This window comes from Solea senegalensis, unplaced genomic scaffold (assembly GCF_019176455.1).
Source record: "Solea senegalensis isolate Sse05_10M unplaced genomic scaffold, IFAPA_SoseM_1 scf7180000015939, whole genome shotgun sequence".
NCBI lineage: Eukaryota > Metazoa > Chordata > Actinopteri > Pleuronectiformes > Soleidae > Solea > Solea senegalensis.
In genome coordinates, this window is record NW_025321516.1 from 82303 (window position 1) to 102151 (window position 19849).

A 19849-nucleotide genomic window follows, 5' to 3' on the forward strand; every position below is an offset into this window, starting at 1 on the left:
GTTGTAGTTGCAGCAGGTGTAGTTGCAGCAGCTGTAGTTATAGAGCAGTATTATTATTTTTAAAAGCCTTTAACAAACATATTTCAGTCATTTTTACAGTAACAATAATTCTTCCCTGAATAAAAAACATTACATTTATTAAATAGATAAAAAAAAATCTATCTTACCAATGAACAATAGAAGAACGACACAAATGTTTGTTGCCTTCATGATTCTTCTCGTTCACCTGGAAAATCAAGAGCGAAAACGTATGAAAACATGAAAACGTATGAAAACATGAAAGTGTATAAAAACGTATGAAAACATATAAAACCGATGAAAACATGAAAACGTATGAAACATGAAAACATATGAAAACAAAAATGTATGAAAACGTATGAAAACATGAAAATGTAATTATTCTGTGAGGTTTTAAATTCTACATGTCAACTCATGAATGTTCAAGGTTTTAAATTATTATATTATTATTATTAAAATAAGTGATACTTCACTGTTCTATTCACAAATCAGTCAAACACACACACACACACACACAGTTTTATTAACAATTTGAACTCAAAATACTTGATAGAAGTTTGTATAAAACTGTCAAATTAATTGATTAATATAATGATGACATGAATTGAATGAAGGATTTGTTTTATGAATCCTGCTGGAAACAGGTTTGGTAATTCATGCTAAAAATTGAAAATATTTGAACTTTAAATTACTAACGTTCAAAAATCTAAAGTTTCAATTGAATTTCCCGTTCATAAAGAACAAATGTAGTTTGTGAATAAATAGAAATAAAGAACATTCGTACTTACACTTCGATGGAGTTTGTTCGGTGAGTGAAGATGTGATCAAACCTCAGTGATGATGTGGCCAAATCCCATCTGTGTCCACGTTTTATAAGAAGTGATTTCAATAGAAAAAGGTTGATGGCACAGATGAAGACACAACATCTAAGGTGTGCTCAGGAAGTTGAGTATGTGACGCACTGCGCCCAGTCTGTTGATGCTATCAGCATTACTCATAACAATTACAATGACACATGTCAGAAAACATGTCAAATTGTTTTCTGACATGTTTCTGTCCTGACGTTTTATGCCTGTACATGTTTGTCATTGAAATCATTTTATTTCAAACATGTACCTGTAAATCAATCTAAATCTGAAGAGTGTGACTATTTCATGAACTTTGGTTTGTATAAAAGTTCTTTCTCAGCTGAATACACAAGAAACAAGAGAAATTCATTTTGTATTTTTTATTATGACATTGAATAAATTCAATGTGTCCATCATTTCAGCAGCAAAAGCGAAAGCGATGTCTGAGATTGTCAAAGTGAACCATGTTAACAATGAAGTGAAAAACCTAAAGCTGCTGTCAGAGTTCATGAAGATCACAATCATGGTTTTCTTATTCAGACTCTACATTTATACAAAAAGAAGCATTTGACTGTAGTTATACACAAAATGAACCAACTCAATGTAACATTTAATACCTCATAAGTTACACTTCATGTAAATGTTTTTACTTGTAATTACAGTGACAGCAGGTGTAGTTACAATGGCAGCAGGTGTAGTTACAATGGCAGCAGGTGTAGTTACAGTGGCAGCAGGTGTAGTAGCAGGTGTAGTTGACAACAGGTGTAGTTACAATGGGCAGGTGTAGTTACAGTGGCAGCAGGTGTAGTTACAGTGACAACAGGTGTAGTTACAGTGGCAGCAGGTGTAGTTACAGTGACAGCAGGTGTAGTTACAGTGACAGCAGGTGTAGTTACAGTGGCAGCAGGTGTAGTTACAGTGACAACAGGTGTAGTTACAGTGGCAGCAGGGGTAGTTACAGCAGGTGTAGTTACAGTGACAGCAGGTGTAGTGGCAGCAGGGGTAGTTACAGTGACAGCAGTAGTTACAGTGGCAGCAGGTGTAGTTACAGTGACAGCAGGTGTAGTTACAGTGACAGCAGGGTTACAGCAGGTGTAGTGCCAGTGGCCAGTGGCAGCAGGTGTAGTTACAGTGGCAGCAGGTGTAGTTACAGTGGCAGCAGGTGTAGTTACAGTGGCAGCAGGTGTAGTTACAGTGGCAGCAGGTGTAGTTACAGTGGCAGTTACAGTGACAGCAGGTGTAGTTACAGTGACAGCAGGTGTAGTTACAGTGGCAGCAGGTGTAGTTACAGCAGGTGTAGTTACAGTGGCAGCAGGGTGGTTACAGTGGCAGCAGGTGTAGTTACAGTGACAGCGGTTACAGTGGCAGGGGTAGTTACAGTGACAGCAGGTGTAGTTACAGTGACAGCAGGTGTACAGTGACAGCAGGTGTAGTTACAGTGGCAGCAGGTGTAGTGCCAGTGGCAGCAGGTGTAGTTACAGTGGCAGCAGGTGTAGTTACAGTGGCAGCAGGTGTAGTTACAGTGGCAGCAGGTGTAGTTACAGTGGCAGCAGGTGTAGCAGCAGGTGTAGTGCCAGTGGCAGCAGGTGTAGTTACAGTGGCAGCAGGTGTAGTTACAGTGGCAGCAGGTGTAGTTACAGTGGCTCTTAACTCACCAATGAGAAGTAAAACATCGTTGATGTTGAGGTGGATGTCTGCGCTCCGCTCTTCTTACATTAAATCTGTGGTGTTGTTGTCGTGGTGCTGTTGTGTTGCTGTTGTGGTGCTGTTGTGTTGCTGTTGTGTTGCTGTTGTGTTGCTGACCTTAGTGCCGATATCTATGTAACACATTGCGTCGTGCACTATGTTAGTGTTACTTTTGTTGAAATGGAGCCACACTTTGGACCTCGGTGCCATTTTTAGCCCCTTCATCACAACACACTTACGTGTAGTTAACAACACAGATACACGTGAACCCGGTCTGTGGGCGTAACAGCATTGTATTCTTCCTGCACACCGCAACCACGTGTAATGTTACAGCCAATCACCGGCAGCATTATCAGATCTTGATCATGTGATTAACTCCGAAGGGATCGAAACTTAGGACCGAAAAACGAGGCATGTTTCGATACACGAGAGCATGGAAACATTTCAGTTGGTGCCATAACAGAACCCAAGTTCGGTACTTAGCTCTGTGTATGATGGACCATTAATAACTGCAAAGTTAATGAAAATACAAAGTTTAGAATGATTTGAATTTATTTCTTAAAACTTGTTTTTTTTACATTTGGTCTTTATTTAAAAACACATCTTCCACAAAGTTGACGGTTGTAAAACAAACAGTTTGAGGCTGTAAGTGAAACAGAAGAAACGGTACAAAAAAATGACAAAGGAGGAAATGTGATATGAAAAATGATATGTTACAGAATCTACTGTAGTTTTAGAATAAGCTGGTTTGAGTTAGACGACGATGATGATGATGATGATGATGATTCATGTTTGTGCTTATGTGGTGTTTTCTTATGTATATGTATATATATATATATATATATATATATATACACACATATATATATACATACATGAACACGATGAATGTAATGTGCTTCAGTTTTATATCCCTTTTCAACAACCCACATGTGACCAAAGTGTTTTACCAAATAAAAGCATTACAGACACACAAGGATAAAAAGTGGACTAAAAGAATAAAAAAAGACACCTGTTTATCAGATGAGACATTTAAACACAAACAGAATAGATGTTTACATTCCTCATCTGTCTCAGCTGCTTACATTGAGGGGATATTGCTGTGTCAAAGAATGCTTTGTTAGCGAGAATAGGGATGCACTTTGGTGAGACAGTCATTCTCACAATATTAATTCGACCCGCAAGAGTTTATCAAAGTTACACATAGTTTGGTCGTACAGAGCTCATGTTTAAATAAATCAGAAAAATGTTTATTCCCAGATAAACTTTTCTTTTTTTAATGTGAGCTGACATTTAAAGGGGCCACAGATAACTGGTTAGCGTCACCTGTTGCTATGCAGAGAAAATGTATGGACTTGAGCACATTGTTCACAACAATGTGCATTGACTAAAAGTCACACATTTAAAAAGCCATCAGTGTTTTTAGCACTTTACAGTTTTGAAGTGTGTTTCAATTGTTGAAAAGTTAGATAATACCTTTCAAATTGTTATTATTAGCAGGGAAACGCACAGTAAAATAAACTCCACAAAGTGAAGTTAATATTACTGTCTGTATATAAGAATCATATCATAAAGTTATTTATTCATGTGTTTATATTTGAAGGTCTCAATTTTGATATGAGTTTGTTTGAAGTGATATTTTGGAATTCATAATAATAATAAGAATAAGAAGTAGAAAAGCGTCACTGTATAAAACTTTATTCTAAGACATTGCTCTTGACATTTGGCCTGGTGTCGCGGTCGGAGATGATGAATCTTGTTTTGATGGATGTGGTTTTCTCTTTGACATACTCAGTGTGCAACAGCATGAGAACTATCTGAGCTCAAACTAAAGCTAACACTATCACACTAAAAGCTAATTCATTCACACGGGTCTATTACTAACCTGTAATATTGTAAGATTTAATTATACAGGATCACGGTGTGGTTATTGACGGTGTTCTGTGTGAATTATGTTGTACTGCAGTTAATCCAGATTGACTCCTGGTTGATACACACTAGCCACGCCCTTATCTCTGCCCCTCTGTTGTTCAGGTTGGTAGATGATTTATCTCACAGCCTATGAAGCAGGTCCTGGCCTTGGTTTTAAAATGTTATTTTCATTAAAAAACAACAACAAGGTCTTAAACGCATGATTGAGCATCACATACACGTTGTATATGTGAAACAACTTTCACCCTTTTACACATTACTGTACATGTACACAGCACTATTCTCTTTTTCTTTTATAATGCAGAATCATTGACTCTTCACTTTGTTGTGTCTCTTCCTCAGAACTGAGATTTGACTGTTTTGTGTTGGAACCTTTCAGATCAGCTGTCATATCAGATGATAAATGACCATTCTAAAAACCCTAAACTAAGACAAAATAAATGCCTTTCAGTTGTATTTGATCATGCCGATTTGACTGTATAAATACGTACTTACATTATACTTAGAACAACAACAGTGTTATTTATTCTTACATCTAACATATGTTATAATACAATGAGGCAAACAATAGACCCAGTGTACTGGTTACTGACAGAGTCATGTGATCCATGATGTCATTAGCTGTATATGTTATCATTGACGTCATGACGTCCGATTCTTTAATAATCAATGTTCAAAAATAAAAACATCTGATTGTCGTCATCAGTCTATAGATAACAATGTTGTACTGTTGGCAAAAATAGCAGTCATGTTGACACACACACAGTTTGGTATGTTGACAAATCACAGACGTTAACATGTTCACACCCATAAATGTCATCTACAAAAGAAGTCATGCACATGCCATCCAGTCCTGTGCAGCTTTTTATTGAACTGTACTGATTAATACATGAAATATGTCATGTAAGAAGTTGGTTTGAGATGTGTTCTTATATTATGTGTTAGTGGGCGTGTTATTATTCACAAAACCAGGGTTACAATTAAATAATACGTTGTAGAAAGTGGGAAAAGTAGAAGAGAAATAAAGTCAGAATACAGAAGTGTAAGTAAAAGGTAATCTAAGGAAATAGAATGGGGATTAATAAGAAACTAAGGGGATTTGTACACTCTCATTGTCCAGGAAAGTGTAGGAAAACTACCAAACTTTTTATGAGTAAAATCTCTAATTTGCTTGTTGGTCAATGTCACGAGGTTCTGCTGCAACTCCTTAATAGAGCAAAGATGATGGCGTAGTCGACTGATATTGTTTCTCTGTTTATTTGTCCAAACCAAGATGATAGTGAAAAAATATTTACAGGTGAAAATCGAGAAAAAACATGAAATGTCCCAAAGTGCTATTTCCAAAAGTAATTCAAAATAATTGAATTTACTGGTGAGCAAAAATAGGCGTTACCTCCTCTGTAACACAACATACTCTTTATTTGTCTTCTGCTCCTCCCATCCAAACATCCATTATCTAAAAACACATTATTATTATAATAAACAACCCAGATGAAAATAAAGCCAAAATATTGCGCCCACCTTTAGTAAACAAAATGAATAGGTCATTACAAACAATAGTGACGTCACACTAAGCGTCACGCCATCGTCGTCATTTAAGTGCGCTGCTGACGCAAACTGAGGATGATGAGTAAGTAAGTCTGAACTTATGTAGGAGCGGCAAGTGCGCGCCCTTGACGGTCTACAACTATGTTTGTGTATGTGTGTGTGTGTGTGTGTGTGTGCGCGCGCAGCCGCTCTCTCAGCGGGCGGTGTTGGAGTGTGTGCGTCTTTGCGCTCGACCAGCGAGTGTGTGTGTGACATTAGTTTCGTGTCACTCCGTCACAGTCAAACCGACATTTCTGTTCCTCAATAGTGTGAATACTCTTGTATTGTTATTCTCCAGTGCGTCTGCAAAGACTGAGAGAAGAAGTTTATCTTTGAATTCTTTATAAAAATCAGGCTTTTCCACTCTGAAGGGACATTATTGCATTGTTCATTTCCTCCAGTGTCAGATTTTGGTGAGTCAATTGTGGGCATGTTCAGATTAGTGCGTCATTCATTTAAACCTGAAAAAAATATTTGTCTGTGTCCCCGAATGCAGTTTTAAGATCATTTGAGGCGAGAAATGAGTCATTTAGAATTCAAACATGTGGTTTGTGTATTAAAATCTGACGTTTTTATTGTTGTTGGAGATGAGCTCAGAGAGCAGCGTTACCTCGGCCTGTGCTAATGAAATGTTATTTTGTTTTTAATGGAAACGTTTAGACCGGACAGTTTGACATTTTTTCAATTATTATTAAATTAAATGATGAATGTTTTATGTATTTTGACTGAATGTCAGCTGAGCTCCGACCCTCCTGTGGACATATTACAGCAGTGTATGTATATGTATTTTCCACATGGTACTGTATATTTTTATATAAGTTAAATATTTAACATGAGAAAATAATATACATGCATTTATTATAAGTATTGTATGTTCATTTATCAACACTCTGTGATGAGGCTTAAGCACTTGGTGCCACTCACCATTCAAACAATTCAAACAAGTAGCGTTTCAATTGAAGTGATCGTCAAATACTCCCGTACTTGGCGAGTATGTACTCCAGTAGTACTTCCCAAGAATGCAAGTACTTGGGTATAGAGAAAGGGCCATTGATTTTTAGTAGTTGTAAATAAAGTTTTGTTTGATAGAGTATCTTAACCAACGTAGAGGTGAATAGCGCCACCTAGAGTAAAGGAACATTTGTGAACATGTTCCTTTACTCTGGGTGACAGATAAAATAAATGAATGATGCACTGCAACACGGACCATGAAATGATTATAGATTTTTATTTAGATAAAATGAATAATTTAATGGTGTATTTATTTATTTAATTTTGGCACTTTCCATCCTCCATAATCAGGTAGCATAATTTGCGAAATAATACGGGATGCCGCTTTTTGACGACGTTGACTAGCTAATAGTTTGGAAGGTTTATGCCCCTTTCTTAGAATCTACTACGGGACTTAAAGATGAGCCTCTCAGCTTGGGTGGAAGTTAAGAGATCAATTTCAGTTTATACTTTATATAACATAAATAAGAAATACTGTCTGATAATAATATGAATACATTCAAAGAGACAGTGCAACCTTTATTTAACTCGGTGCCATATGTCAGTACATCTGAAGGTACCTTTTGTGATTTTACTCCCGCCCTCATAGATAACCTTGTTGATAGTACAGCAGCCTCACTGCGTACTACATTAGATTGTGTTGCCCCTCTGAAAAAGAAAGTGGTGAATCAGATGAGACGAGCACCATGGTTTAACTCCAATACTCGTGCTCTTAAACAGACGTTACGTAGATTAGAAATAAAATGGTGTTCCAGTAACCTAGAGGAACTTCATATAGCCTGGAAAGATGGTTTTGTAGCTTACAAAAAAGCCCTACACTAAGCTAGAGTTGCCTATTATTCTTCTCTAATTGAAGAAAATAAGAATAATCATAGATTTGTTTTCAGCACTGTAGCCAGGCTGACACAGAGCCACAGCTCCACTGAACCATCTATTCCTTTAACACTGAGCAGTGATGACTTTATCAACGTCTTTGTGAATAAAATAACATCAATTAGAGAAAAAATGGATCATCTGCTCCCTCATATTGGGACTGACTCATCTTCTAGCACAAGAGCTTTAGAAGCACCAGGTGCACAGTTAGACAGTTTCTCCCCTATAGATCTCCCTGAGTTAACATCATTAGTTTCATCATCTAAGCCATCAACCTGTCAGTTAGATCCTATCCCCACCAAAGTGTTTAAAGATGTGTTTCCTTTAATTAACAACTCTATATTAACTCAAATTAATCTATCCTTATTAACTGGATATGTGCCCCAAACGTTTAAAGTAGCAGTTATTAAACCCCTTCTAAAAAAAGTGACCCTTGACCCAGATATTTTAGCTAATTACCGACCTATATCTAATCTTCCCTTTGTTTCTAAAATCTTAGAAAAGGCAGTTGCTAATCAATGATGTGAATATTTGCGCATTAATGGCCTGTTTGAAGATTTTCAGTCAGGTTTTAGATTAAACCATAGCACAGAAACAGCACTAGTTAAAGTTAGTAACTCAGATAATGGTCTAGTTTCTTTACTTGTCCTGTTAGATCTTAGTGCTGCATTTGACACCATTGATCATAATATTCTACTGCAGAGATTGGAGCAGACTCTTGGTATCACAGGTGCTGCCCTCTGCTGGTTTAAATCATACTTATCTGATAGATTCCAGTTTGTTCACGTTAATGATAAAGCCTCACTACAAACAACAGTTAATTGTGGAGTTCCACAAGGCTCAGTGCTTGGGCCTATACTTTTTACCTTATATATGCTTCCTCTAGGGAACATTATTAGAAAGCATAACATACACTTTCATTGTTATGCAGATGACACACAGCTATATTTATCAATGAGGCCGGATGAAATAAATCAGGTTGTTCAACTCCAGGAATGTCTCAGAGACATTAAGTCCTGGATGACCTGTAACTTTCTACTTTTAAACTTTTCTACTTGACCCTAAACACCTCAGAGAAAAACTTTCCGATCACATTGTCACTTTAGATGACATCACCCTGGCTTCCAGTTCCACTGTGAGGAACCTTGGAGTTACTTTTGACCAGGAAATGTCATTTGATTCACACATAAAACTTATTTCCAGAACAGCCTTCTTCCACCTGCGGAACATTATGAAGATTAGAAACATTCTATCTTTACAGGATGCTGAAAAACTAGTTCATGCTTTTGTTAATCTAGATTAGATTATTGTAACTCCTTATTATCAGGATGTTCTAACAAGTCTGTTAGAATCATTCAGTTCATTCAAAAAGCTGCAGCACGAGTTCTGACAGGAACTAGAAAGAGAGACCATATAACTCCAGTGTTAGCTTCTCTACACTGGCTCCACCCACAGTTTAGAATTCAATTTAAAATCCTCCTCCTCACGTACAAAGCACTTAATGGTCAGGCCCCTTCATACCTGAAAGACCTAGTCTTACTCTATCACCCTAATAGACCACTTAGGTCACAAAATGCTGGGGGATTTTCCTGTTGTGCACGCACATTCACTCTCTCACACTCAGGGTATGAATATGACTTTTTATTTGTCATTAACCTTGTCTCTTTCTCTCCCTAGTTTGTGTCTTTCCTTCCTTCCCACTCTCTCTGTATTCTCATCTTGCACTATCTACTGAAGACCAAAGACACTTGTGTCCACTATCTACTGAAGACCAAAGACATTTGTGTCCACTATCTACTGAAGACCAAAGACACTTGTGTCCACTATCTACTGAAGACCAAAGACATTTGTGTCCACTATCTACTGAAGTCCAAAGACACTTGTGTCCCCAGGTGTTTTGGGGGTCCATAGAGGGATCGTTTATTTTGAACTATAATTCCACCCACACATATCATAATGACATTCTGTAACTATTTAGGTTATCATACACTAGGTACACAATCATGTAAACTTGCTTTGTGTGGTGCAGCCGGTGATCCCTGTGGCTGAAGCAGCGAACAGACGCTGAGGAGATAGCAGGAAAAGGACCTGAGGCTGAGCTGTTCATGGCTGCTTCACCAGCGTCTCTGGGTGTCCAGTTCTGGTCCTTCACGACCACCGTTCTCCGCTCGGCACTCCGTACTCTGCTGGTATGGGAAGAAGGACGAGGCAAAGCCCGACCTCTTGACTCTGGTGTTGCCCAACAAGCTAAGGGAGGAAGAAAACAAAGCTTTGGGGGTGGGCTACCTTGTGCAAGAAGACAAGGTCTTCCTGATGGCTCCTATTAACTTCTCTTAAAGAAGGAAAAAATGAGAACCGGGATTGACCTTAAAGGCGTACCAGCGCTACACGGCTCTCAGGGTCCACCCAAGAAAGCTTTGCTTTGGATCAAGGGACCTTCGTGGGCGCCAGGCCAGTGTTAAAGGAACTTTATGAATTCCTAAGCAACATCGACAAGGATCAAGTCCAGAAGAAAGCAGCCACCGCTGGGACCGACTGGACATGGGTGTTTCACCCAGCAGACTCTCCCCACCGAAATGGAGCAGCTGACGCAGCAGTCCGTATACTTAAGAGCGTGTTGAGCAACATCGGGGTGGAAGGTACTGGTGGTTCTGTTACCTGTGGAGGAACAGGAATATGGGGATCCATCTGGAAAACAACACGTGGTGTGTTTCGGTAAAGGACCCCCCCTCCACCATCCTCCACCATCCTCCAAGAGTGCGTCAGGAGGTTGGTGGTGTGTTTCGGTAGGGACAATGAGTTCATGGACAATCAAACCTTTATTATTTGTTATTCATATTGTGTGTAACGCATTCATACCCAAGAATGTAGCTTTATGTACCCAGTTGTGGGTGAATGTTTCATCTGAAAGGTAAAATGATTAGTTAGTTTTCGTGGCCTCCTTCTGATTCAGGAATCAGTAGGCCAAGTGGGAGGTGTAGAACTTTCCAGCAGGTAAAACTATCAGTCTATTTATTGTTGTATGTGAGAGATTTGGAGCATGCAGTGTTCTAATGAAAGCTCAGCTGGTTTCAAAGAATCAGATCATCAGAACCCGTACGACTTCTCAGTTTTACAACTGTCCGGACAACCAGAACAAATACGGCGGGAACAACTCGAGTATTTTTATGAAGATTTATTTCACACACCCAGTTCGTACAGGTTCTGATTAGTGATGGGACAAATGAACTGAGGCATTGAGGCTTGTCTCGAGTAAAAGTGGGCGTGTCAAATGAAGCCGCGCTTCGAGGCCTGTATCGATTCCGGAAAATGACGTAACCGATGACAAACGAGGCCTCGGTTTGGACAGATCACGTCATTGGTTCGTTCACCGTATCACTTCCCAATAAAACGCTTCAAACCTCGAGGCACGCTGTGGGTGTTGTAGGCGTTTATGGTGAGAAGAGTTGGAGAGAGTAAGTGAGAGTTAGAGAGAGTTGGAGACAGTTGGAGAGAGTTGAGAGTTAGAGAGAGTTGGAGACAGTTGGAGAGAGTTAGCGAGAGTTAGAGAGAGTTAGTGAGAGTTAGAGAGAGTTAGTGAGAGTTAGAGAGAGTTAGTGAGAGTTGGAGAGAGTTTGTCAGAATAAGAGTAGCAGTAGCAGGAGAGTAGGAGAAGTAGAAGGAGTAGTGTAGATCATTTCCCCCACTGTAGGGCTTTGATGTGAGATATATTGTGCACCTTCTGTCACTTTCTTCAGTCACATACACTCTACTTTGACTCATGTATGTAAAGACGTCACTGGGAAGCCACAGTTTGACAGCAGTGTTGTGTTACTCATTCTTAAAGATAACATGTTTAAGTGAAATATGTACAACTGTTTTGTGTATCATTAATAAAATGAGTTGAAAAAATAAACACTGGTGTTGTGGGATGATTTATTCATGTGATGGTGCATGTATATGTTAAGCGTGATTTTACTACAAAGCACACAAACATTCCTGCCAGTTCCATTTTTGTTTGTTTTGCCACAAATTCCTTTTCACAAAGATGGAGCCAGCAAGAAAGAGGAAGTCCTCACCTGTATGGGAGTATTTTGAGTTGACTGATCATAATAAGGTTTGTATGTGTAATGATATACATAAAATAGTGAATATTGTATACTCGCTATACACTGAACTATCAGTCCTAATATGTATGACTTCCTTAAAGGTGAGGTGCTTGCTGTGTGATAAACAGCTAACATACAGCAACAACACTTCCTCCATGCTTCGCCATTACAGAGCACTGCATGAGCATGCCCAGCCTGCCAACAGGCCGGATACAAGCCAAAGTACCATCAGATATTTTTTTGCATGTTGTCAAAATCTCGTGTTCAGCTCCTACAACACACCAGCATCACTGTTAATTGATAACTGTTACAGGTTCCAGAAAAGCAATGGTGGATGAGGCTGTGGTCAACATGATCATCAAGGACTCCCAGCCGTTCTCCGTTGTGGAGGATGTGGGCTTCAGGGAGCTCATGCACCTAATGGATCCCAACTATATTCTCCCCAGTAGAAAGGTGTGTGAACAGAGCCAATGTGGTCATTTTTATGTTGGTCATCATAACAGCTCTTCTTTTCACCCTCAGGCTCTGAAAGCAATGGTGGATATAAAATATCAGGAGGCCAAGGAGAAGGCCAGAGAGCAGGTCCAGAAGGCTGTGGCTGTCAGTCTCACGTCTGACATGTGGACGTCCATCAATATGGACGCCTACCTGGCAGTGACGTGCCATTTCATTGACGATGAAGACCAGCTCTGCACTACTCTGCTTGGGGTGCAACATTTTCCAAAGGCCCATACAGCAGAAAACCTTGCAGCGGGGCATGTACAGCTCATGGAGGAGTGGGGCATCAGAGATAAGGTGAAGTGTCTTGTCACTGATGGCGCATCAAACATGAACGCTTGTGTGAGACAGCTAAATGTGAGGCATGCAATATGCATTGCTCACACAATAAACCTTATTGTTCACAAGTCCTTCGATGATGTGGAAGGACTAAATGAATTAAGGCAGAAATGTAGGAGGTTGGTGACCCTCTTCCGCACAAGCACTACTGCGAAAGAGCGACTGGTCCAAGTGCAGGAGCAGATGGGAAGGCAGCCCTACAAAATGATAATAGAGGTAGACACGCGTTGGAACAGCACATTCCTTATGTTGCAGCGGCTGTATGAGCTAAGAGAGCCAGTGGGGGCAGCCCTGGCCTCACTGAAAACAGACATTACCCCCCTTACAGCAGCTGAGTATGACTCTGTGAACAACACTCTGAGTGTACTCGCCCCATTCCACCAAGCAACAGTTGAGGTTTCTGCTGAGAAGAGGGTATCCTCCTCAAAAGTGATACCTCTCATGAAGATGTTGCATCATGCAATAACAAACAAGATGCACACAATGAATGCATCCACCATTGCGAGGCAGCTGGGGGACAACCTTGTTCGACGTCTGAGGGACCACATGAGTTCTTTGGAGTCAGCAGGTGGCCTGACAATGCCAACTTTATTGGATCCAAGATTTAAAAAATTAGGATTCGAAAATGCAACCAGGAGACAAGAAGCAGTGAACCGGCTGAAAAATGAGTGTGCAAATGTAATAAGGCATGAAGCCTCATCTGCCCCCCCAGACCAGCTGCAAAACACTCGCGTGGCTCAATCTGGTGGCAATAGTAAGTAACCCCATCTGTATCCTTGATTATGACAGTGGTATTGTGCATGACACCCCACCCCCCTTTTTTGTTATTAGGTGAACTTTGGTGGCTGTTGGATGACGCCATAAACAGCAGCGGGAGCAGCTCAAGTGTGGTGGCAGATGCCGTGATTGAAGTGGATCGTTACTTGGCAGAGATGAATATTTCAAGGGATGAGGATCCACTCGTATATTGGCATGGACATAAAGCCATGTATCCACACCTTCACAAACTGGCAGTAACCTGGTTATGTTCGCCAGCGTCTTCAGTGCCATGTGAGAGGGTTTTTTCGAAGGCTGGAGAAGTGTTGTCTAAAAAAAGGAACCACCTGAATCCAAAAACATTGGAAAAACTAGTGTTTTTGAATAAAAATACAAACTCTTGAAATGTTGTCATTGGTATTTTAATTAAGAACAGAGCTCCATGTCTGTGTTGTTGTCCACATACTTACACATGATCATACTATAGAAATATCCATTGTTTATTGTTTCTGCACACATAAGTAAATCATACATTTCAGCTCAAGTCGTGGTACAATGGCATTGACTGTAATTTAATTTGTCCAGCAGATGGCAGTATTCACTGTTTCATTGAGGCCTCGATGAGTGAACCTTTTGGTGAAGCAATGGGCTGGAAAGCCTCAGTGATTCACGGGGCTTCATTTGCCCATCACTAGTTCTGATGATTAATAGTTAGACAGAGACACATAATGAAGATTAATAGAAACAAAAGAGCTTTGATAGCAAAGCTTTGATGACAAACTGCACTTTGATGACAAACTGTGCTTTGACGACAACTGTGCTTTGGTTAGAACAGCGCATGCTCCAAACACACACAGACTGGTGACAGTTCTGCCTGCTGGAAAGTTCTACATTGTCTTCCAGGAGAGTGGCGTATTTTTGCTGCAAACGTTCCCGTCATACGCAGTAGTAATCTGCCGTCAAAACGGCGCAAAGTCTAGTTGATGGTTGTGAGCGCCGATTAACCTCTCCCGCTTTCTTCCCAATTCCCCCTGGCAGGATTTATCTTAGATATCTTATAACTGTAATTGTTGAATATAACTCGCTGAAATGGAGAAATTTGTTCTCTTTAGAGGAAGGAAGACAGTCATTCTTAAAATAGATGACATGTGCATCGACAGAATTGCCCGGATTTTCCAGGTAAGCCATTATTGCAAACTGTTGCCTCTGGTGGTCGCAAGCTTCATTTTTTCATCCAGGTGTCCTGTACAGTAAAGCAAATCTCTCGCTGGACTGAAGAACTAAACGTATGTTTAGTGCCTCATCTCAGTAGCTTCACTTCATATCTGTGTGTTAATATCTGAGGAAATGTGTATTTAAAGCCTGACATGTAGGCTATGATAATTTCCTGATGTTATTTAATGAGAGATAGTGCCGTGAAGACCTGGTTTGGTATAGTCCATGTTTATTATAAATTTAATAAAAGTGCTGTGTGGAAACTCCACAGGCTGCCTGAGGAGCCCTTCAGCTAATGGAGATAGCGCTACCATCGCTGGCCTTAACCTTCATGTTACAAGGGTAGGAGTTGAAGGATGATGGGTTGTGGTCAAAATAAGTATAAGTGATCATCAACTGCCTACCCTGAAACCCATTACCTGACATCCTGAACATACCTGTCAGGTTTTAGATGAACATTTTGTTGCATGGTTTTACCTGCCCTTTTGTTGTATTTCCTGCTTTTATTTTGATAGCGACTCCGGTATTGGCAGGAAGTTCTCGACTACGCTAAAACGGTAGTGAAAAAGACAGCAAAACATGAGTTGTATCCTGAATTAGTTTTGAACTGCAATAACTTGTAAATGATTTGTTTCAGTAAGTTAGTGTTGGCTTGATGTGTGTACTGTGAGGGCAATTATAATATTATCATGGGAAGATACTAGCTAACATACTTTGTACACAGCTCTGATGTTGCTTTTGGAATATACAATAAATGTGAAATCAGTCAAGTGTCAGACCATCTTTGGGAGGGATATGCCACAATACCCAATGTAACTCTACAGCTTGTCATTAACATTTAGACTTAGTGTATACTGTGGTTTAATTATGTCCACACATACAGGGGTAAGTTATAGATGTAAAGAACTATTGTTCCTTTCACAAAGCTCCAGCTTTAGTGTCCGGTTATGATGTTTGCATGTGGACAAAAGGCCAATCACACAGAGAAAGATAGGTGACGAAAACACTTGTGTATGTGTGGACATAGAGTGCCTGTAGAAGGCTGCATTGGTAAATCAATCCTCTTGGGGATTTAACTGCATATAATTATATATTAAAAAAATATAATGAAACCACTGAGACGTTGGAGTAAAGGGCAAAGTATAAATAGACACTGAGAAGAAACAACGTGTAAACGCATAAGAGCAATTCAATGATTTTGTTTAATATTATTGCAACATTTCTGTCTCTTAGGTCACCACAGCTAGCCTGTACATCACTGATGCTTGCAATGTTGCCATCCTTCCCACTGATGGTGGCTGTTTCAGCTCCCTGGACCTCTCTGACTGTGCTCATTATGAGGTTCATGGGGAAGAAGCTCCGTCACGCCAGTTTGCTTTTCGTCATAGTCTGCCACCGTCGACTGCAAACACGGCTCAGCTGACCAGAGCAGTGAGCGCGCCCAGCTCGTTTCAAAGGTAATGAGGGGCGCATGTTATGTTGATTTCAAATATAAGTTAGAATGCTTAATAGTGCTCAAGCTTCCTCAAGTAGAATCTCTGTTTAAGCTAACAGTAGCTCAGTGTTTGTCATTCCTCTACCACATTTTAGACCTCTCCCCGTTCCAACACAGCTGTTTGAAATCATTTATCAGTTTATGAGTTATAATCTCCTGAAGCTGCTTCATAACAAGCGGATCATTTGAATGAGGGCAGAACACGTGACCCTCCAGGAGATGTTGGAGAAACAACGGTGTAAGCTACATGTTGCTAGCTTAGTTTGCTCACTGTTCTTTCTGTATTACAGGTCAATCCACGTGTCAGACATAATGGATGGAAACCTTATATCCATAAGGGTCGTTGTGGTGAGATTTGTGGACGCAGAGGCAACTGTATCAGTTATTGTTGAGAAAGTGAAGACGGCCATGGGAAACAGTGAAGACTACATTCTCACAGACACACTTGGTAATGAGATAGTCGAGTCTGATGGAACAACTGGTAAATAAAATAATGTTTTATTTAGTTTTCATTTGGGCCAATAATAGTCTAGTAGTGGCAGCACAACAATGTCCCTTGTTAAATTAAATTATCTTTGTGTCTTAACTTTGCGTTTCTCTCATGAAGGAGTTTTTTACTGGAAGCAGAATGCCAGAAGAATCCGAGCCATTGAACGTTCTGCCTTCAGGCAATGGCGTCGGAGAGGATCCAGAAGCAGGTGTTGTTTTACATAACAAAACAAATGTTTGACGGGAAAGGTTTGAACTGGTCCATCAACAGAAAGAGTAAATGAATGTGTAAAGAAAGGCTAGCAGGGTTAGGTTAGGTAAACCCTAACCCTAGATAGCCATTTTGTGTACTGCAGCACAAGCTCTGACTCTTTGGTTGACTTTTGAAGGCCAGCCTGAGTCTGCCATCTGACGGCTTCAGTCCCACCAGCACTGGGACCGGATTGTGCGCTCTAAAACTGAGCCTGCATGGGCTTCACTGTAGCACATCTCTGTGGGTCAGCTAATGGTGTAAGAAGCCATCATCACCTTTAGTTCTATCAGTCAATCACTGAACATCGTTCCAAGAAATCAAAAATATTTTTCTTCTATTCATTTTCCAACATATAACTTGCTAGAGAACATGTATTTACAGACTGCTAAATTTCTTGTAACAGTGTCGTAAATGGCTGCAATGACTTGATCTGTTAACTTTAGTTTCTTTGTTTTAATGCAGAAATGAGCAATCTGAAGTCCTCTCTCTGAGAGACACGGTGGAGGAGCTGCTGGATGCATCGCACGGCCTGGATGAAGTCACTCGGAAGATAACTGACTTTGTGGCTGCCAGCCGTGACGTGGCGTTACAAAACACAGAGATCAAACAGGCATTCACCTGTTTGATCTGCAGAGGTAACTTTCCATCACGCATGTGTTCTGAATGTTGCTCGATGTAACAAAGAAAGATTAGATTTAATGATGGAACAATTGGTTTGAAAAGAATTCATTTGACAATTCATAGAGACTATAACATTTTGACTCATTTTCTGTTGAACGTATGTTTGTGCTCTTTTACAATTGGCACACTCACCTTTTCTTTTTTTACTTTCAAATGTGTTCAATATTTAAAAATGATAATAAAGTAAAAATAAGGTTAAAAATAGAATGCATAAATAACGCAAGCATTTCAATTAAGGCAAAGCACTTCTCACTAAATGCAAAGTAAAATCATACATTATTAGCTCTCTTTTAAAAATATTAAGCGTTTTTATTGGCTTCCCTGATTTCTAAAGGTAATCTGTTCAATAAAACAACAATCAAAAGACATCAAGTGACAAGATAGAAATGTGTCCAGGACTCTGAACATCCAATGATTATCTCAGTTAGAGTGCATGCTTCAGAAACACAACCCAGACTATCGCTCAGTAAATATTAACACATTTAGTTGTATGTTGTTGTTTTTTTGTGTTTTTAAGACACAATGACTGAGCCGATGTTTTCCTCCTGTTGCCGGAGCTTGGTGGGATGCAGGATGTGTGTCAAGGAGTGGGGGAACACCTCGAAACTGTGCTGCAAGTGCAGGGACGAAAAGCCCGTCTACACGGAGGTGGCTGGACTGTCTGCAGCACTGGCATGTCTGAAGTCCCGCCCCTAAAACTACGTTCACATGTCCTGTCAGTGAAAATGTTATGTGTTCGTGTTCAGCTATAGAAATAAATGCTAAACTGTCTGAACGTGTGTCAGTTGTATGTTGAAACACAAGCAAATGTACAGATATGTCATTTTATTGTCGAGATTGCCAAGATATAATGTCTTGGCTGAATTTTGAGTAGACATGAAAACCGTTTCTTTTTTAAGTCGACCACATCAGGAAGAATGAATCTCTAAGCTAGATCTACTGTGCAACAGTTGACCCTTCATATGACGCTCACTGTCCCTGCAGTTTATTCACTGCATAGATGCTTCATCTATATTCTATAGATGTCTCGTTTCTGTCCAGCTCTCAGTGAAGCCACATTTCTGTTTGAGAAAATGAGTTTCACCAAACCTATAGATCAGGTGCTTTTCATGGGGCGACACCTGCTGGTCTTTTTTCGTAATTACTCAGCTGCACATGAGAATGCATTATGTAATCAAACTCTGTTGCATTACTTTTCAACCACACACCACAACAGATGATTTGAAAATCAATTAACCATTTAGTATTAGTGAGCACACATCCAAAGTCTGCAGGTGACAAACACTGAAACATTGTGTGGTGTATTTGTTTGTCAGTAAGTTCAGTGAAACACGATGTCGAGCCGAATTCCCGTTTTTCTCTTTTTGGCCAAAATTGAAAAAAACGACTTTCTGCCTTTGTCAATTGTACCAGAAAAACAAACGGAACAAACGTACCTTGGTCCCATTTGGTCCGTGTACTTTTTGACCTTTGTTTTTTCGTTTAAATCAACGAGAAAACGGAGAAATCCGTGTTCATATTGAATTGAGATTCCAGAATCGAAAATGAAAAAACGGTTTGTTATCTCCTTATTTTTTTATGAATCTGATACCAAAAAAACTAATAATGGGTCATTTTTTGTACTTTGATTTATTGCTCAGATCAAAAATAGTTAATTAAATAACAGGCCACGGAAACATTTTGATATTTAATTTGTCCGATTTGTGTGAACCGGAAGTGATTGTCTTCTTCGTGTGTTGCACAACCATACTGAGGATCAATCATAGAGAGTTTCATCTTGTTCAGAGGAAAGAAACGGGCGACTGTAAAGGAAGACATCATGGCGACCGAAAAAATCTGCAGGGTCTTATTGTAGTTTCATCTAAAAATAAGTCTCATTTATTCTGTAAAATTGCACTGACGTAAGGTTAACTGTTAGCGAAGTTATTTCATAGCAAACTTTACTAATGTTGAACTGAACCCCTTCCTTCACTGTTTACATTTGAAAAGGTACCTGAGTCAGGTTCTCCTGGTGCTGATCTGTGTGAGCGCTCGGTGCATAGAGCCTGGTGAAGTGTGTGCATTCATGGTGGACCTTCTG

General features: G+C 39.8%; 2 protein-coding genes across 2 annotated transcripts; both read left to right on the forward strand.

Moving 5' to 3' along the window:
- Positions 1–12370: 12370 nt before the first annotated feature.
- On the forward strand, positions 12371–14040 carry LOC122762672 (E3 SUMO-protein ligase ZBED1-like). The gene is made up of 3 exons (XM_044017870.1): positions 12371–12496; positions 12566–13634; positions 13712–14040. The coding sequence occupies exons 1-3, from the start codon at positions 12371–12373 to the stop codon at positions 14038–14040; spliced, it is 1524 nt and encodes a 507-aa protein (XP_043873805.1).
- A 537-nt stretch (positions 14041–14577) lies between these two features.
- On the forward strand, positions 14578–18540 carry LOC122762670. The gene is made up of 6 exons (XM_044017868.1): positions 14578–14815; positions 16085–16308; positions 16637–16827; positions 16954–17044; positions 17551–17723; positions 18287–18540. Exons 1-6 carry the CDS (start codon positions 14726–14728, stop codon positions 18463–18465), a joined length of 948 nt encoding a protein of 315 aa, XP_043873803.1. The 5' UTR covers positions 14578–14725; the 3' UTR covers positions 18466–18540.
- The last annotated feature ends 1309 nt before the right edge of the window (positions 18541–19849 follow it).

Excerpts from the sequence above, each read along its gene's own strand:
- LOC122762672 (XM_044017870.1), top strand. The coding sequence starts at position 12,371 with ATGGTGGATGAGGCTGTGGTCAACATGATCATCAAGGACTCCCAGCCG. Across the intron at positions 12,497-12,565 it reads ATATTCTCCCCAGTAGAAAG|GCTCTGAAAGCAATGGTGGA; the intron begins GTGTGTGAACAG and ends TTTCACCCTCAG. Across the intron at positions 13,635-13,711 it reads GGCTCAATCTGGTGGCAATA|GTGAACTTTGGTGGCTGTTG; the intron begins GTAAGTAACCCC and ends TTTTGTTATTAG.
- LOC122762670 (XM_044017868.1), top strand. The coding sequence starts at position 14,726 with ATGGAGAAATTTGTTCTCTTTAGAGGAAGGAAGACAGTCATTCTTAAA. Across the intron at positions 14,816-16,084 it reads GAATTGCCCGGATTTTCCAG|GTCACCACAGCTAGCCTGTA; the intron begins GTAAGCCATTAT and ends TCTGTCTCTTAG. Across the intron at positions 16,828-16,953 it reads CGAGTCTGATGGAACAACTG|GAGTTTTTTACTGGAAGCAG; the intron begins GTAAATAAAATA and ends TCTCTCATGAAG.